The 18,813-nt window shown below is 37.3% G+C and overlaps 1 protein-coding gene across 2 annotated transcripts; it reads left to right on the top strand.

The window, feature by feature from the left end:
• Window positions 1–9,449: 9,449 nt before the first annotated feature.
• Window positions 9,450–14,474, top strand: ETL1 (SNF2 domain-containing protein / helicase domain-containing protein). Of its 2 annotated transcripts, none has more exons than XM_021965412.2 (12): window positions 9,450–10,217; window positions 10,581–10,698; window positions 10,956–10,996; window positions 11,077–11,327; window positions 11,411–11,591; window positions 12,070–12,255; window positions 12,418–12,567; window positions 12,674–12,832; window positions 13,150–13,227; window positions 13,330–13,466; window positions 13,631–13,849; window positions 14,028–14,474. In XM_021965412.2, exons 1-12 carry the CDS (start codon window positions 9,714–9,716, stop codon window positions 14,188–14,190), a joined length of 2,187 nt encoding a protein of 728 aa, XP_021821104.2. In that variant the 5' UTR covers window positions 9,450–9,713; the 3' UTR covers window positions 14,191–14,474. The 2 variants fall into 2 exon arrangements, with proteins under 2 accessions (XP_021821104.2, XP_021821103.2); XM_021965411.2 differs by having other exon boundaries at window positions 9,451–10,217; window positions 12,394–12,567.
• Window positions 14,475–18,813: the final 4,339 nt, after the last annotated feature.

Genomic DNA, 18,813 nt, shown 5'->3' with positions numbered 1-18,813 from the left:
TTGTCGGTCCACCAGAAGTTTGAATGATTTCTCCACTCCGGATTGTATGTTTGTTGGAAATATTCATTCATAGTCAACTCATTCTGAAATGAGCCAAAAGCATTTGCTTCCTCCATCACAAATTTATTGGAGTAATCTTGCATAGTAAGTTCCACAATTTCAGTTGCGGCTGCTGTTGCATTCCTAAGAGGACACAAATTAATGTGCAAACAACCAATTAAAAATACCCGCAAGTGCACGAGTCTATTGAAGTATAGATTATACAAGTACGGGGTCGATCCCACGAAGAACTTGTCGGTTTCCTATAAGTTCTAATTCGAGTACAAAGAGAACACTTATTTAACACACCACAAATGCAAAATGGAAATTAAAAATGAGTAAAGAAATGTAAAAGAAACAAACAAAACAAAAGAAGAAAATGTGCTGTGAACAGTACCAGCGACCGGTCGTTGGATGTAAAGCGACCGGTCGTTTTTTTACAGAATCGAAATTTCAGAATTATATGATGAGCGACCGGTCGTTTGATACTTGCGACCGGTCGTGAACACTGACTAGCGAGCGGTCGTTGACTAAAAGAGCGACCGGTCGTTGAGACACGAGCGACCGGTCGATTTTTCACAGAATCGTTTTTCTTTGTTTTTCAATTCCGACCTCTGTTCAGTTTTCGACCTATAACTTTCCAACCGTACGTCCAAAATTCACGTTCTTTATACGGTTGGATTCAGCACAGAAAATTCAAGAACACAACGCGGACCAAAAGTCCAAAACAATTACGGAAACAAATAAAATTCAGTAACAAAGACACATAACGTGTCGAACACGCAACTCACACACACATTTGGGGGGGGGGTTTGATTTGGTTCAAGTGATCTATTTCTATTGCATGTAAGTAAATGGACTTCGAATTTAAATGAGAATGGCAGAGATGAATTATCAAGATGTGAAATCAAAATGTAACAAACACTAGGGTTTCGGAATCCACCCTAAACAATTCTACCAATGTTCATAAATACTCAAGTGATGAACTCTAAACGTGTTGATGAAAATGTTCGCAATCAAGACCATGGTTCGTGGCTCAAGACGCATTGATTCTCTCTAATGTATGTAAAGTGCATGGTTCGTGCTACAATACTTGTGCCCTCCCATAACCGAACCTAGGTATGGTTCGTACTTCGATTCAATTACAAGGAGAACCCATTAAATTCAAAGAGAATATGAACATCACAAGAATCCTAATAGCATGGTGTTTACATTAGGTATTCAAGAAACCAATTCACATGGATGATTCTTACTTCATCCATTTATTGCTTAGGATAATGTTGTTAATAATATGTTAACTCGCAATTGTACGGGGCAATTAGTAGTATAGCAAGACAAGTACGAGGTCGTACCCACGAAGACTGAGAAGTTAAAACTAGTTATGTACTTAGATTACCAAATTCAAGAAAGTAGGAGGTTATGTCTAAAACAGAATTTAAAACAAGAGTGGTTGTGATTGTTGAACAAAAGAAGCAAAATGAAATTGCAAACAAAAACAAGTAAACAAATGTAACAAAGAGTGGTTTTAAGAGTTGGAAAACAGATTTTGAGACTAGGGCATTCGAATCACCATAACAATTCAATTCTGGGTTATAAAGATTCAAGTAACAAGTCTAATTCAGATTCAAAGATTGATTCTAGCTAAAGTATGATTAGGCCATGGTGTTTGGTCCTAACCTTGTGTTCCTAATTCCCTAATTTGATCATTTGTTGTCTAACCTAAAATTAAGCATTAGGAACCCATTAAGCATAGAAGAACATTTTAAACAACCAAGTATGTATCTAATCCCTGTTGTCGAATGTCCATACATACTCTTCCTATTCATAGTTCAATTCGAATTAAAGCATGGTGTATACTCTTAATTCAAACCAAGATAGTTAACAAACAAGTTCTAATGGTGATCAATCATTCAAACAAGCATGTTAACTTATAAGCATAATGAATAAGAACATGAATCATGAATCAAACTTGAAACTCCAAACTTATAAACCCAGAATATTCATGTTAGGTTACATCGAAGCCCTAGTTATGGATTTAGCTACTCATAATGGAAAAGAGACTTGAACAGAAATGAGAAAACATAATGAATACAATAAGAGTAGAAAAACCCTTTTTCTGAAGTTCTTGTGGTGTCCAAGGCTTCTCCAAGTGCTTCTCCACTTCTAATGCTTCTCCAAGAGCTTCCCCACTTCTAGAAAGATGTATGAAGGATATGGAGGTGATTTGGGATGAGTTTGAGTGAGTGGTGATGGCTAAGGAAGATGAAATTCGTAGGGAAATGGAAGAGAGGTTTGCTGGAGTTGTTTTGGTGATTGTTGGAGTGTTTGAGGATGGTTGGAGTGAATTGTGGGGGTTGTGAATCTCAGGATTTGTTGTGTCTTGAATGTGGAATGGATGTGGTATTTATAGGGAGAGGGGAGTGACAAATCTGAATTCAATATGGCTAATGCATACAACACTTGCATTATAAAAGATGAATTGGTTGATGCACTTCACTAATGCATACAACACTTGCATTATAAAATCTGAATTGGTTGATGCACTTCAGCAATAAATCCCACCAGCAGCCCTAGCTCATCTTCATGTCACCATGACCAAGCTTCCAACCAGCTACAATAGCTCATGCCTAGCTCACCATGACCAAGCTTCCAACCAGCTCATCCTGAGGTCAGCATGACCAGCAACTTCAAGGGCTTACAACTTGGGCTAGGCTGAATCAAATGAAGACTTTAAGATGTCCATTGTGAAGTTCAGAATGTGTATGATCCAACCACACAAGTATTGGCCCAATCCAAGCTCGGAGGAGGAAGTTAAGGCCGAAACAAATTGCTAACTCAGTTTGCTCGCTGACAAAATCCATCCTGAGCATGGTTCTGTGTTTGCTAGGTGACGGACTCCAGATTTATCCAATGGGGCTGAATTTTGGTTATGTTATAGTACACACCCATTGGAACAACTTTCATGAAGAATGTTGCCTCATCCGAGCTATGTAGGTTGCTGAAACAAAGCTTGCAATATGACCTACGGAACTGGACTGGCAGGGGGCTGTAGCCAAAATGAGTTTGTCTTTAAGCTCTTCTTCTCTTCATCCAAATTAGGCCTTAACATGCATGAATTGCATGAATTATGCTCTCTTGCTCTTTTGGCCTACAAAACACACAAAGGGAGGCAAATAACTCAAAATTATAAGAAACTAAGCAAAAGAAGTAAGTAAATTGGGCATGTATATGTATGAAATTATGAGCTTAACAGATAACATGAAGATACACATAACCCCAACAATCTCAAGAAGCATGCTTTCAAAGGTGATCAATCAAAGAAAAACACACATCAAGGATAGATTAATTTGGTGAATTGGAATTCATCAACAATATCCCGAAATTCATACACTCAAGCATCAAAACAATAAGGTAATCATGTTTAGGGCTTCAACCTAAGCCCTAGCTATGGAGTTTAGTTGCTCATACTTATTCCAAATACAAACTCAAAATAAAATCAAAATAAAATTAGAAAGAGTTTACAGATTTTGAGAAAATGATGAAAGCTTCAAGGTCATCAATGGTGGAAGCTTTCTTCTCCACTTTGCTTGGCTGCACCTTGGCTTTCTCCTAGCTCCAAATCTCCAAAATCTGCTCTCTAGTTGTCTGGAATGATAGAATCCTCTATCTCTCCCGTTTCAAGCTCTCCCAAATCAGATTGCCCCTTTGACTTCTCTTCCCTCTCTCCTCATTTCCAGCTTTTACCTTTTAATATTAAACTACCACCTTTGATAAAGCCTTAGCCCATTGTCCCCTTGCCATGATGAAGCTTTGTCCTCAATAAGATGCCAATTGCTTCAGAAAATATCTCAAAGCTAAGGTAACTTCTTGTTACCAAGAGTTATGGTAACAAGAAAATCAAGATAACACAAAGGAGGTAAAAGCTGGCCAAATTCGGATTTCAGAGCTGTGGTAACATGCAGGATCGGTTGGATGGGCAATACTTGTCCAATGGAGCTCAAATTTGGATATGTTGTAGTTAACATCCATTGGAACAAGTCTCAAGAAGATCATGACCTCATCCGAGCACCAGAGCATGCTAATCCCAGGCCAAGAAGTTGACCTACGAAAATGAACAAAAACAGAAATTATAACAAGTAGTGCACTTTTAGCTCATTTTCAATCTAACCAAGGTAAAATCTAAGAAAATACAAAAAGGAAGTAAAAAGCTATAAAATGTCAAAAACTAACTCAAAATAAAAGGGGAATAACATGAAAAATCATGTGTAAAAATGAACCGAACAGCTGCCATTGGTGATGGTGGAGGTGACTCGTCGGATGTTCCTATAAGAAAAAGAAACAAAAACAAATCAAGATAAAATGAAACAACAATAAATAAACAAAAATAAAACTAAGTACCCTAAACATACTCAAACAAAACATATAAGCAACCGTGCCAGTTCCCCGGCAACGGCGCCAAAAATTGTTGCATTCCTAAGAGGACACAAATTAATGTGCAAACAACCAATTAAAAATACCCGCAAGTGCACGAATCTATTGAAGTATAGATTATGTAAGTACGGGGTCGATCCCACGAAGAACTTGTCGGCTTCCTATAAGTTCTAATTTGAGTACGTAAAGAACACTTAATTGACACACCACAAATGCACAAATGCAAAATGGAAACTAAAAATGAGTAAAGAAGTGTAAAAGAAATGAAACAACACAAGAAAACTAAACAAAAACACAAACAGCATTTTCTATCGCCATTTTATCACCACTTTATCACCTGTGGACAGTGCCGTGAACAGTGAACAGTGCCGTGAACAGTGAACAGTGCGACCGGTCGTGAACAGTGACGACCGGTCGTTTTTGGACAGATTCATGTGCGACCGGTCGCCTAAACAGTAACGACCGGTCGTTTTGGCAGATTCGTTTCTCTGTTTTTCAGTTTCGACCTCTGTCCAGTGTTTTGCCTATAACTTTCCAACCGTACGTCCAAAATTCACGTTCTTTATACGGTTGGATTCAGCACAGAAAATGCAAGAACACAACGTGGACCAAAGGTCCAAAACAATTACGGAAACAGATAAAATTTAGTAACAAAGACACATAACGTGTCAAACACGCAACTCACACACACATTGGGGGGGGGGGGGTTTGATTTGTTTGAAGTGACCTATTTCTATTGCATGAAAGTAAATGGACTTTGAAATTAAATGAGAATGGCAGAGATGAATTATCAAAGAGTGGAATCAAGATGTAACAAACACTAGGGTTTTGGAATCCACCCTAAACAATTCTACCAATGTTCATGGATACTCAAGTGATGAACTCTAAACGTGTTGATGAAGATGTTCGCAATCAAGACCATGGGTCGTGGCTCAAGACGCATTGATTCTCTCTAATATACGTAAAGTGCATGGTTCGTGCTACAATACTTGTGCCCTCCCCATAACCGAACCTAGGTATGGTTCGTACTTCGATTCAATTACAAGGAGAACCCATTAAGTTCAAAGAGAATATGAACATCACAAGAATCCTAATAGCATGGTGTTTACATTAGGTATTCAAGAAACCAAATCACATGGATGATTCTTACTTCATCCATTTATTGCTTAGGATAACATGAAGATACACATAATCCCAACAATCTCAAGAAGCATGCTTTCAAAGATGGCCAACCAAGGAAAAACACACATCAAGGATAGATTAATTTGGTGAATTGGAATTCATCAACAATATCTAGAAATTCATACACTCAAGCATCAAAACAATAAGGTAATCATGTTTAGGGCTTTAACCTAAGCCCTAGCTATGGAGTTTAGTTCCTCATAATCATTTCAAACACAAATTCGAAATATAACTAGAAAGAGTTTACAGATTTGGAAATGATGAAAGCTTGAAGTCTTCAATGGTGGAAGTCTTCCCCCTTCTTCCTGCGGCTGCACCTCCCTCTCCTTCCTTCCTTAGCTTTTTTGCTCTCCAATCTCCTCCTCAATTGTGGAATGATGTAATGAATCCAATACCCCCGTTGAAAAGCCTCTCCAATATCAGATTACACTCCCTTTGCTTCCCTCTCTCCTCCTTTCCAGCTTTACTTTTAGTATTCTAATGCAAAGTCTTCACCCATTGTCTTCTTGTCCCCTTGCAAATAATGAAGCCTTGTCCTCACAAAGATGCCAAATGCTTCAGAAAATATCTCATCTACTAAGGTAAATTCTTGTTACCAAGTGTTATGGTAACAAGAATAATCAAGATGACACAATGGAGGTAAAAGCTGGCCAATTCCGGATTTCCAGAGCTGTGGTAACATGCTGGATTGGTTGGATAGGCAATACTTGTCCAATGGAGCTCAAATTTGGATATGTTGTAGTTAACATCCATTGGAACAGGTCTCATGAAGATCATGACCTCATCCGAGCACCAGAGCATGTTGATCCCAGGCCAAGAAGTTGACCTACGAAAATGAACAAAAACAAAATTTATAACTAATAAAGCACTTTTAGCTCATTTTCATTCCAACCAAGGTAAAATCTAAGAAAACACAAAAAGGAAGTAAAAAGCTATAAAATGTCAAGAACTAACTCAAAATAGTGGGTGAATAACATGAAAAATCATGTGTAAAAATGAACCGAACACCGCCTTCGCCAATGATCGAATCGTCCTTGTACTCGATTGTGTCGGACTATGAGGATCAGGAGTATTTCAATTGTATGATGAGTGAGTAGGTATTCAATTGTATGATGAGTGAGATGTGGATTTTATAATAAATATGGACATGTGGCAATTGAAAATTTTATTTGAAATTTGATATGTGAATTTTATAATAAATATGGACACGTGGCAATCGAAAATCTTATCTGAAAATTTTATCTGAAAATTTTATCGGAAAATCTTATTCGAAAATTTATCCGAAATATGAGATGAGAATTTTATATAATAAAAAAATGACACATGGCAACTGAAAATCTTATCCAAATTAATCGTTTAAGTATAAAAAAATAAAAATAAGTTAAAGTGAATAGTATTTGCCCTTTACCATGACAATGGGTGGAAACACACCTTGCCTTTTGCAAGGGCTGTCACAATTCACATGAATAGTAACAGTCATTGCCTCCCCTTACCCTTTGCCATAGCAAATGGGTGGAAGTGTTCTAAAAGAACCCAACCCCCATAGTTGGATTGAACCCATCTAAATTCAAAGATAAACAAAATCAAAATTCATTCCTAACAGAATTCAAAATGCAAATTTAATTAAATCCAAAATCATATGAATACAAGAATTTTTTAAATTTTTTTAAAAGTAACCAAAAAAATAAAAAACGAGATTACCCACACACCACCCGCACCTCATCTTATCATCCCCACCCCATCACCCAGCCACATCCAAGGATTGAAATATCGGCCGATACACCGATATATCTGCCGATATATTGGTATTTTCAACTGTCGACACCGATATTGGGGGGTAAGGCCATATCTTCCCCTGTATCGACGATATATCTCCGATAAGTGCAATATCCCTAATATTTTGCCGATATCCCCGATATTTCCCGATACCCATAACAGAACCCAAAATAAATTCAAAAGTTTTGAAGGTAATTGAAGCAAATTGAAATCCAAAAATAGCTAATCCTTGCCCAGAACACTATAATTTATTAATATAAAGAATCTATGCACAGTCCACTGCCCACATACCTCCAATCCATCTGAAGAGGACATAATGATCAGTTTTGGATCTATAAACATAGGAACTAGACCTAGTACTAACTCAAATGAATCTTATGAAGGCCACAGTTATGTCAAGTCTGATTATAGTGTAACTAGTTATGGAGCTCAAGATGATGAAATAGATTATGGACCTACTAGTTGGGTTAATCCTAATATCCCATATATGGGAGGACAGTAGGGAGCTCAAGAGAGGCCTATGTGCACCATGTTCAAACATGGCTTACAAACTGCTCGGGTTACATGACTTGGTATGACTATTGTATGAATCTAGATAGTTGTTCCTCATTGTTTAAACCTCATAGGAGCTCTTCATTTATGTAGATGGGCGCTTATCTAAATTGTAATCCAATGTTTAAGCAAACTATGGATTTATGCATAGTTTATTCATTCTAATCAACATTTTATTTTCAAACTTTTCATTAACGCGCATTACATACCACTTATATTTCATCATATGTATATCTTATTATTAGTAAATTTTGAGTTTTATTTGTTCAATACATTCATTGATAATATACATAACATCTATAAAAGTTTTACACCAAAATTATGTGTTTCAATTCCTATATATGTCATTTTTGTTGATTTTTTCCCGATACCTAAAACGATAATGATAATCCCCCGAAATATCCGTAAATTGGAGGCCCGATATTATCTGCACGGCCGATATTTTAATCCTTGGCCACATCCACCCCAATAGTCCCCCAACCTCCCTTCTCCAAACCCTCTCTCTCTCTCTCTCTCTCTCTCTCTCTCTCTCTCTCTCTCTCTCTCTCTCTCTCTCTCTCTCTCCGTATTGTTCTTTCTCCCCCAGTCTCTTTCTATCCCTCCCCATCTCTCGCTCTCCTCGTCTCGACACAAACCTAGCTATACCCAACCCCACCCGCATTGCAACCTTCTCCATGCCCCATCATCCCAAACCCCCCCACACCAATCATTAACCCAACAAACCCTCGAACCATCCCACCAACCCCCTGCGAACCCACTCTCTCCCTGTCTCTTTCTCTCTCTTCCTTTCCTCTGTCGCTCCACAGAAACCCACATTTGAATCTGGGGTAGAGGTTGAATATGGGAACATTGTAAATGATGGCCAGAAAGAAATTGAGGGTTTAAGCTCAATTTACTATATAATTTTTAACAGTTTTTTTAACAGAGGGTGTATTTTGTAAGGTTCCATGAAGTTGGGGTACTGGTCAAACGGATCTTTAAAGGTTGGGATAAGTTTGTAATGACCTCCATAAGTTAGAAGGTTTATTGTAGTTAATCCTAAAGTATAATATTGCTTGTATCAAATTTTTGTTGTTGTTGATTTTTTAATTAAAAAAGCCCAAAGTCGATTTATCACATTAAAAGTGAAAAGCCCAACCTCATGCTTTCAAAACTCCAGAGCACGGGAAGAGGCCCGTAAGCACTTTCTCGATTACGCTAAAGATCCAACTACTTGTCCTGCAAACCCAAATGTTAGCCCAAAAGATTATAAATTTCGGCCTGAAGCTAGTCAATAAATTAGAAGCTGAGATTAGTTGTTGTGGTTGTTGACATGCTGATACCGTCAGCGCAGTCGTTTTGTTCTTTTTATTTTAATTTTTGTAATGGGTAGTTTGGTCCAACAAAGTTTAAAAAAAAAAAAAGGATTTCTGAGAAAATAAAATAAAGGCATTCTAGTTTAATTAATTAAGAAAATAAAATAAAATAGACGAAGCAAATGCAACAGAGAAGAGGGCAAGGCAAATATCCCGAAAGAAATGGCGGTCTTTGGCGTCCTTGACACTTGCACTCCCAAAGTAGAGCACTAGAGAGAGAGAGAGAGCTCCCTCAAGATCCTCTTCCTTTCCTCTTCTCTTCTCTTCTCAGCACCCACTACCAGTACCAGTAAAACCACAACTCACTCCTCCTTCTAATTAATTAGGGCTTCTTCTCATTTTTCACTTTGGGTCTTTTTTGTTTTTGAAAACGATGATATGAAGCGCGGTCTCGACGATTTCGAAATCTCCGACGACGAGTGGGAGGAGCATTCCTCCTCCTTCAAGCCCTCTCGAGTCCTCAAGAAACCTCGAACCCCAACGCCGCCTCCAATTGAGTCCTTCGCCTTCCGAGCCTCCTCCCCCAAGCCCCAACAACTCTCCGACGACGATGATGATTGCGTCGAAATTAAAAATGAGTTGGAAGATGACGACGTCGACGAGGTTGAGGTTATCAGGCCCGTCAAACCTGGCCGTCGGTTCGTCATCGAGGACGAGGAGAGCGATGGAGATTTGGTTAATATAGAGTCAACGAGTGAAGAAGAAGAAGAAGAAGAAGAAGAGGCAGAGGAGTTGGAGGAGGATGATGTGGTTGGCAAGGCTTTGCAGAAGTGTGCCAAAATATCGGCCGATTTGAGAAGGGAGCTCCACGGCTCGTCGGCTCCCGCTGTGTCTGATCGTTATGCTGAAGTGGAAGCTGCCTCTGTGAGGATTGTGACTCAGGTGCTTTCAGTTTTTCATCTTCTTCTTTTTAGTATACTCTTCGTGTATGGTGCATGGAGTTGGAAAGCTCTTACCTTTAGTTATTTTGATTGGTGGAAAATGTGGTTCAAAATGTTGGCATTCCTTTGTTTCCTTGGGTTAGGAAAATGATGAACATTTACAGGGAAAGAGAATGTTGCTGTATAAGAAAGTAAAAAAGCAAAACAAAATTTGTGAATTTAGGTTTCTGTGCGAAGGATTTTTTGTTTTCGTTATGTATTGTGAAGTCCTGCATAAGCATAAATTAGTGATTATTTTCTTTTTCTAGTTGTTATCAGCTTTCAATGGCGTTGGCAATTGATGGTGATTGATTTGTTGTTGCAGGATGATATTATCGTGGCATGTAGGTCTGACCATTCTGACTTTCAACCTATTCTAAAGCCATACCAGCTGGTTGGTGTTAACTTTCTTCTTCTGTTGTATCGAAAGGGTATCAGTGGAGGTACTTTTCTTTTTCTCTGTGCCAGGAAATAGGGCATTCATTAGGGACTCGATTTAGGGAAGAACTAGGAAACTGCTTGTAATTTGAAATTAGCAGAAGAAGCTCTCTATTTAAGTGATTTCGTTTAAATAGATGAAAGTTTATCAATCTTCCTTTGAGGCTAGGTTTATGATTGTATAAGCATATTACAGTCTGGGGCTAGGTTTAATCTCACTTCTCAAAGCATAGCAGTTTTAACATCCTTTATTTTTCTGCAGCCATTTTGGCCGATGAGATGGGTCTCGGGAAGACCATTCAGGTACCTGGGGGTCCATTTTCCTTGTCTGTTTCAATAATAATTATAACTTTAGTTTTCTAATATCTGTTCTTGTTGAACAGGCTATAACATATTTGATGTTATTGAAACATTTACACAACGACCAGGGTCCACATTTGATTGTCTGTCCTGCTTCGGTTTTGGAAAACTGGGAAAGGGAACTGAAGAAGTGGTGCCCGTCATTTTCTGTTCTCCAGTATCATGGGGCTGCGCGATCGGCATATTCAAAAGAATTGAGCTCTTTGGCCAAAGCTGGATTGCCGCCTCCTTTTAATGTTATTCTCGTGTGCTATTCACTATTTGAAAGACACAGGTTTGTTTCGGTGTTACATATGGATAGTGGACAGTGATTTTGATTTTATGGTATTTTAATTCCTTTAATTTATGATCTTCCAGTGGACAGCAGAAAGATGATCGTAAAATTCTGAAACGTTGGCAATGGAGTTGTGTGCTTATGGACGAAGCTCATGCTTTGAAGGATAAAAATAGCTACAGGTGGAAAAACCTAATGTCTGTTGCACGAAGTGCAAACCAGCGTCTAATGCTGACAGGGACACCTCTACAAAATGATTTACATGTATTACTTTATACCCTTTGAAATATTCTGGATTATTACTTAAATAGCCACATTGTTTAATGAACAGAAAACTGGCATTTTTGCATTGCAATCTTACCAAGGGAAGATTAGAATATGATGAAAATGATGAATCTGATTCCTATCGAGGGAAGACAAGGATATAATAAAGTGTTTTGGATGGTCATGATCTAGTGTGATTGAATTATCTGAATATTAGGATTAGTTGTGAGGATGTGGGTTTGGACATTTGCTAAGGTGAGGTTAAATTATCCCTTGGGTTGGGGATACCCTATCAAGAATGTTACTTACTTATTTCCTCTTTCATTTTGTAAACATGATTTATCAATTTTAAAAAAAAAAATTGAGTTTAGAAGATGTGGAATTGCATCAGTCAATAATGTGTACTATTGATTTTATAATGGAACTTGTATTTTAGCTCTTAGAAATTTCTTTGTTAATGAGTTATGGGTTTTTGCAGGAGCTCTGGTCTATGCTGGAGTTTATGATGCCAGATCTTTTCACTACTGAGGATGTTGACTTAAAAAAGCTATTAAGTGCTGAAGATAGAGATTTGATTGGCCGTATGAAATCCATATTGGGACCATTTATTTTGAGACGCCTAAAATCTGATGTTATGCAACAACTTGTTCCAAAAATACAGCGGGTATGTTATTAGTTTATCCGTAGGTTCTTATTTTTTCATATTGTGGAGTTTTTCATTATTCTTACTTATAGAAAATATAAGTCTATCTGTTGGTTATTTCTTTTGTATTTTAGAAAGAAGCTGAGAAATGCACTGCAGGTTGAATATGTTGTCATGGAAAAGGAGCAAGCAGACGCCTATAAAGAAGCCATTGAGGAGTATCGTGCAGCTTCACAAGCTCGTATTGCAAAAACCTCAGAGGTTAAGTCGAACAGTATCCTTGGAGTTCTTCCCCGGCGGCAGATCTCCAACTATTTTGTTCAGTTTCGTAAGGTGCTGCTGTCTCAATTTATCATGTTTTTGGTATCCCAGTTCTTTTGTTCTGATTACATATATCTTGTGCTTATTGTTGTTTTTTTTTCCTTTCCCCACTCTCTAGATTGCAAATCATCCTTTACTAGTAAGGCGTATTTACAGTGATGAGGATGTTGTTCGTTTTGCCAGAAAGTTACATCCAATGGGTGCATTTGGCTTTGAGTGTACTTTAGACAAAGTAATTGGGGAACTTAAGAGTTATAGTGACTTCTCTATCCATCGGGTATTTTTCAACATCTTAAAATGAATTTGTATTTCGAGCATTATATTATACTATTAATCCATTGGAATGATTGGATTATCTATTTTGTACTTTATAAGTATGTGTATATTTGTAAATATATGTACAGATATTGAAATGGTTCAGGTGTTCACGAGTCTGCACAAGGACTCCTCTTTTTTGTACTGCCATTCAAAACAAGCAGTATACATGCCGCATAGGAATATGATATTTTCCTCAGTGAATTTCCCAGTAATTGGTAGTTGTAGCAGATTGCATATTCTATCTTGATGCGATGTATGTTCTCTCTTTCTCTGCAGCTTTTACTGTATCATGGTGTCACTGATAAGAAAGGATTTCTTCCAGACAAATATGTTATGCTTGCAGCAAAGTCTCAGGTATAATGTTACTTCAATAAGTTTTCTAACAAATTTGGATAGGATTGTTTGGTGATACTTTCTGCTCAAAATTGAGACGGGTTTTCTTGTCAATGATATTAGGCATTGGCTGAACTTCTTCCTTCACTGAAGCAAGCTGGGCATCGAGTTCTTATTTTTAGCCAGTGGACGTCAATGCTTGATATTTTGGAGTGGACTTTGGATGTGATAGGGGTTACATACAGACGACTTGATGGAAGGTACTGGCGTACTTATGTCACAGTTACAGATTGTTTGTATATATATCTTTTATATTATTTGACTTGCTCAGGTTCAGTTGAATATATAGCTGTTGATTGTGGTTAATTTGAATTGCTATTTGTACTATAATTTGTGTTTCTTGTCTGTATCTTCCAAATTACAGTACTCAGGTGACTGAAAGACAGACGATAGTTGATACATTCAATAGTGACACTTCTATATTTGCATGCTTGCTGTCTACAAGAGCTGGAGGCCAAGGATTGAACTTGACTGGAGCTGATACTGTAGTCATTCATGATATGGATTTCAACCCACAAATTGATCGACAGGCTGAAGATCGCTGTCATCGCATTGGCCAAGTGAAGCCTGTTACTATATACAGGTTGCTCCTCACCTATTACCTGTCAGAAAAGCATCATAACACACCCCCCCAAACCCCCCTCCCAAAACCAAAAAAAAAAAAAAGCCATCTCTCTCTCCCTTCATTCCACGGTATTTGTCTGTGTTGTAAACTTGAATTGTGAATGGTAGATCTCTAACCTGCTTGCGTGCTTTAACAGGCTAGTCACCAAGGGTACAGTTGATGAAAACGTTTACGAGATTGCTAAAAGGAAGTTAGTGCTAGATGCTGCAGTCCTGGAATCTGGCTTGGAGATGGATAATGAAGGCGAAACATCCGAGAAGACCATGGGAGAGATATTATCGAAACTTTTGCTTGGTTAAGATTTTAGAACATTTACAGAGAGTCCGCTGAAAGAGATACTGCAACAGAAGATCTTTGTAATTTATTTTCTGTTCACCTTGTAGGAGAGGTCCATTGTTGTATTAGTTAGGATTTTGAAGAAAAAACCATACATAGTTGTAGGTTGGTATGCTATACGGGTGTAAATTGGCCCAAATATTCTTGTAGCAATTAAAAGTTATCGTCACTAGGCAACGATGATGAATTTGGAGGGATTGTATTGAGCAAGTTTCGCTCGGAGTTCAATGTGAGATTATTGATGCCAGTCCAAATATGTAATTTGGGTTATTGGGGTCGGTTTTTGGATCAAACATCCCAGCCCAATTGACTTTTGGTTTTCGCAGGCTTAGGGCCTCGGGCTGAAGCTTAAATGTGTTTTAGATTATAGGAATAAGGGAAAGATCTTTAGAGCATCTACAATTGTACTTTCTATTTTTCAGTTAAAATTTAGTTAAAAACACACACAAATTATTTTAGGAGCTCTCTCTAAAATTTGAACTCCAATCACACTCCCTAGTTTAGAGAGTCATAAATGCTATAGTTATTTTTTTAATTCAATATGATTGGTCCATCTTCATAAAAAATCATATTAAAAAATTATTAGTTTTAATTAAAAGTTTAAACTATGCATAAAGCAAATTAACATTAAATTATAGGAAGTCACTAAGAGTCCTTTCTCTCTCCTTAGATTTATGAGCTCCTAGAGGTCTCCCTATTTTAGGAGGTGGATAGAGAGGATGGTTGAAGTTGTATTTTTCCAAATTTTCCTTAAAGTTGTCTAAGAATGTGGTTTAAGGAGCCTATTGTGGATGCTCTTAGTAATCATTTTGGCGGCGAAATTCTATAGTGAGGGTGCCATATATGAATCCTTCATGTGGACCTTCATATTAGTCGCATGATCATTTCATTAAACTTAAGTGAAATTACTGTTTAGATGAATCTTGTGGCTAATATGAAGGTTCACATTTATGATCCATATATGGCACCCTCACCATAGAACGAATTCCTTATGATGAATGTAAATGTTGGGTTTAATGAAATTAATAACTTGAGCCAATTCAATTGTACATGTCCAAACTCAAATTATTCTAATCTCATTTGTAATCGAGAAGGGTTGAGACTTTAGTTTAACATGATCGTTGAGTTGAAACAACTGCATGAATGAATGAATGATAGCAGGTAGGCAGGCAGACATGACATATGAACACTCCATTGCATCTGCATGTCACATTTATCACCCTAATTAACTTATTAATTAAAATGACCTCCTCCTCCTCTAATGAGTAAATAGATATTAATGAGTTATGATAAGTTAATTACAAATAGAGAGAAAGTACGTAAAATTGTCGGATAAAATGAAAGAAATGAAGAAAAACATACAGTAGATTAAGCAATGTGACAAATTAAGTTGGTTGGTTGTAAATTAAGGACTAGACGAAGAGTAGTACTGTTTGTTGATTATGTTAAAAGTTAAAAGACATATATAATAGTTGTATAATTGAGAATGAGTGATTTGAGAGTGTGGACAATGAAAGGAAAGTAAGAGGAAGGCAGCAAAAGTTGTTAGTTGGTATGTCATTTTGATATGAAAATTCCTTTACGAGATACTAATTGTTGCATTGCATCCATAAAAAAAAAAAAAAACACATATGCACACACTGCTCTCTCTCTCACACACACTGCGCAGGTGAATCTTTGCTTTGGTCCCTTCCCTTTTGCAAGTGGTAGTTGTAGCCCGTGAATTCCCCTTTTCTAGCTCCAAGGAAGTTTACCACCACAGCACTGCTGGCTGGCTGTACTCCTTTCAGCCCTACAAAGAATAAATTGGATTTTTGTTATCTTGCCCTTTACAGTATTAACACTATTTAAACATGCATGTTACATTACAAGTTACAACTTACAACTTACAAGCAAGCACCCTCGCTACCTACCTTTAATTCATATGCAGAGAGAGAGAGAGAGAAAGAGGTAGCTAGGGCATGCAGTGCAGTGCAGTGCAGGCCCCTCTCCCTCCCTCCACCCCTTTGTAAATTGTTGTACTACTAGTAGCGAGTCACAGCATGTCTCTACTTTATGCTCCATCCAAAAGAAAGCCACAAAGGAATAGGACCCACACATGACCCCTCACCACGTGTCCTCCCCCTTGTCACCATCACTCACATGCATCAACCAGGCAAATCACATGTTCCTCTGTCTTGTCCATCTCGATCGTCCCACTTTCTCGCCTCGCTATTTTAATTTTCACGCCTTTTGCCAATTTGGATTTGCCATGCATCTGTTTCTTGTATACACAACAAATATACTTGTAATATTTTTACACTACGTTACCTACAGATACAGTGCTCATACATACATACATTCATAATTAGGTCAAATCCCCATATATATAATATTATCACACACCCTATTACCCTAATCTCACTTAATTACCATGCATGATGCATATGGTCCATTGATGATCAGATTCAGATCAATCTCTCAAAGTTTTATATATAATAATTGCTTGCGGTAATTGTTTCAACATATCTTCACTACCAAGTTAATTAAGAAGAAAGATAAAAGGACTTGTATTATAATATAATTTAGGAAACAATTAAAGCAGCTTTTTTATCATATTTATTATTATTAAATAACAGTAACACATGTTAGGATGAGGAGTTGTGATAGCCTAGTAGGAAAGGAATATTGATTGGATTTGGATGGAGGGAAGAGGGAGGAGGGAGGAGGGAGGAGGGAGGAGGCATGGGGAGGGCGGGGCCTGTCTTATATGCTGTCCATATACATGATATATATGCCGGCAACGATTCCTCACGGTACGGCTGGGACCCACCACAGCTCCTTCCAAGAAGAAGACTTGCAAACCAAAGCAGTACTGCTCTGCTACTACTTGTAGTCTCTAGCTATTTGTCTAGCAATAACAAGAAAGAGGAGGAAGATGAAGAAGAGCAAGGGCTGTGGTTTTCTGTGGGCCCGTTGGTGGGCCTGTTTCCCTGTGGAGTTCGTCAACTTCATCACTTTCATGTCACCCCACCGCCGTAGGCCACCGGCAATCCCCACAAACCGCAAAAATTCCTTCTTTAAAGATAGACATGACCCACCACAATTCATTAATTTGTTCTCTCTCTCCGTCTATTTTTGCTACAATCATGCTCCTTATTTTTAAGTTAAAATTTAACTAAAAACACAAAAAAATTATTTTAGAGAGTCATAAATACTATAATTATTTTTTAATTCAATACGATTGGTTCATCTCTATAAAAAAAATAAAAAAGGTTAACATTAATTAAAATGTTAAAATATGCATTAAATAAAGCAACATTAAATTATATGGAGCCACTAAGAGTCATTTCTCTCTCCTCTGTGGATCCTGTTAATAATATGAAATTTCAATTGGCTCCCATGTTTTACCAATTTTTGATTATTATTTTTGTCCATTATAAGAATTAATTGAGAGTTGTTTGGAGTGGTGGAGTGCATTCATACGAACTCAAGAAGATTACGCAGAATTTGGACCCCATAGAGAATTGACATGGAAAATATAATATTAATTTTTCCAGTACATATATAATTGAATATTAATTTTGAGTGAAGAAGAATATTCATTATGAGTCATGACAATCAAAGGAAAATCTTGTTTACTTTTTTAAACACGACTACTGTATATATCACACACTGCTTATGATATTGAAAGCTGGATTTTATATTAATAATTTGGAATGTGGGTTGTTGTCATTTCGTTGATTATTCAGAATTTGGTGTGGACTGTTGTCCTTCTAAGTTCTAACAAATTGTATGATCATGTGAATACAGCAATATATAATATCCTAAATGAAGTTGCTACCGACGCGTATTATTTCTTTAAGAATAACAAAATATATATATATATAAATATTTTAGGTACAGAAGACGTAATCTGCAACTTGCCAAGATGCTAACGTAGAGAATTTGTCTCACGGGACTTTGGTTTGAAAAAGAAAGCCAAACTGTCAAAGCATTTGATTTTAAATTCACCGAGAAAAAGGGTTTTTCTCCTTTATAAAGGAAACTCAAACCGTGTGGAAAATTTTGAAACTAAAATAAGATTGATATACCAAAGTCAGAGTAGAAGTAGAACAAAAGCTGGAACCCATCAGGCAGCCATTGGTATATATATGCCAAACATGGAGCTCATTGGGTAAGTGATCTTCACTGTTGAATTTTCAATGGAATTTTTGTTGTTTTTGATTTTTCTGTGAACTGGAGGCAAAGCCAAAGGAGGAGGACTTAATAATTCCAATTTCCATCCACGTGTTTCTATAAATATGGAATAGAATTCATACAATGACTAACCAATTCGAGATGACATTTATAAAATTATTTAGTTTTGAGACTTCAACTGCGTCTTCTGAGGTTTGATCCATTTGGGGTGATGACTTTAATATGAGACAGAGCCAAACCAAGCCCTGCAGAGGCTGCAACAAAACCCTGGAAATTCAAATACATCACAAGATCAAACCTTAAAATCAGTTCAACCAACGAATAATTGTTAAGTAAAATTCTCTCTCCACCATATACCACCATATGCATAATGCATACGTATATATATACGGTTCTATATCCATAAT

This window comes from Prunus avium, chromosome 1 (assembly GCF_965620075.1).
Source record: "Prunus avium chromosome 1, drPruAviu1.hap1.1, whole genome shotgun sequence".
Taxonomy (NCBI): domain Eukaryota; kingdom Viridiplantae; phylum Streptophyta; class Magnoliopsida; order Rosales; family Rosaceae; genus Prunus; species Prunus avium.
This window is presented reverse-complemented; position numbering and strand designations above follow the sequence as displayed.

Coding starts and splice junctions, on each gene's coding strand:
- ETL1 (XM_021965411.2), top strand. CDS start 9,714: ATGAAGCGCGGTCTCGACGATTTCGAAATCTCCGACGACGAGTGGGAG. Junction 12,256..12,393: donor TTGTTCCAAAAATACAGCGG/GTATGTTATTAG, acceptor AATGCACTGCAG/GTTGAATATGTTGTCATGGA. Junction 13,850..14,027: donor AAGCCTGTTACTATATACAG/GTTGCTCCTCAC, acceptor GTGCTTTAACAG/GCTAGTCACCAAGGGTACAG.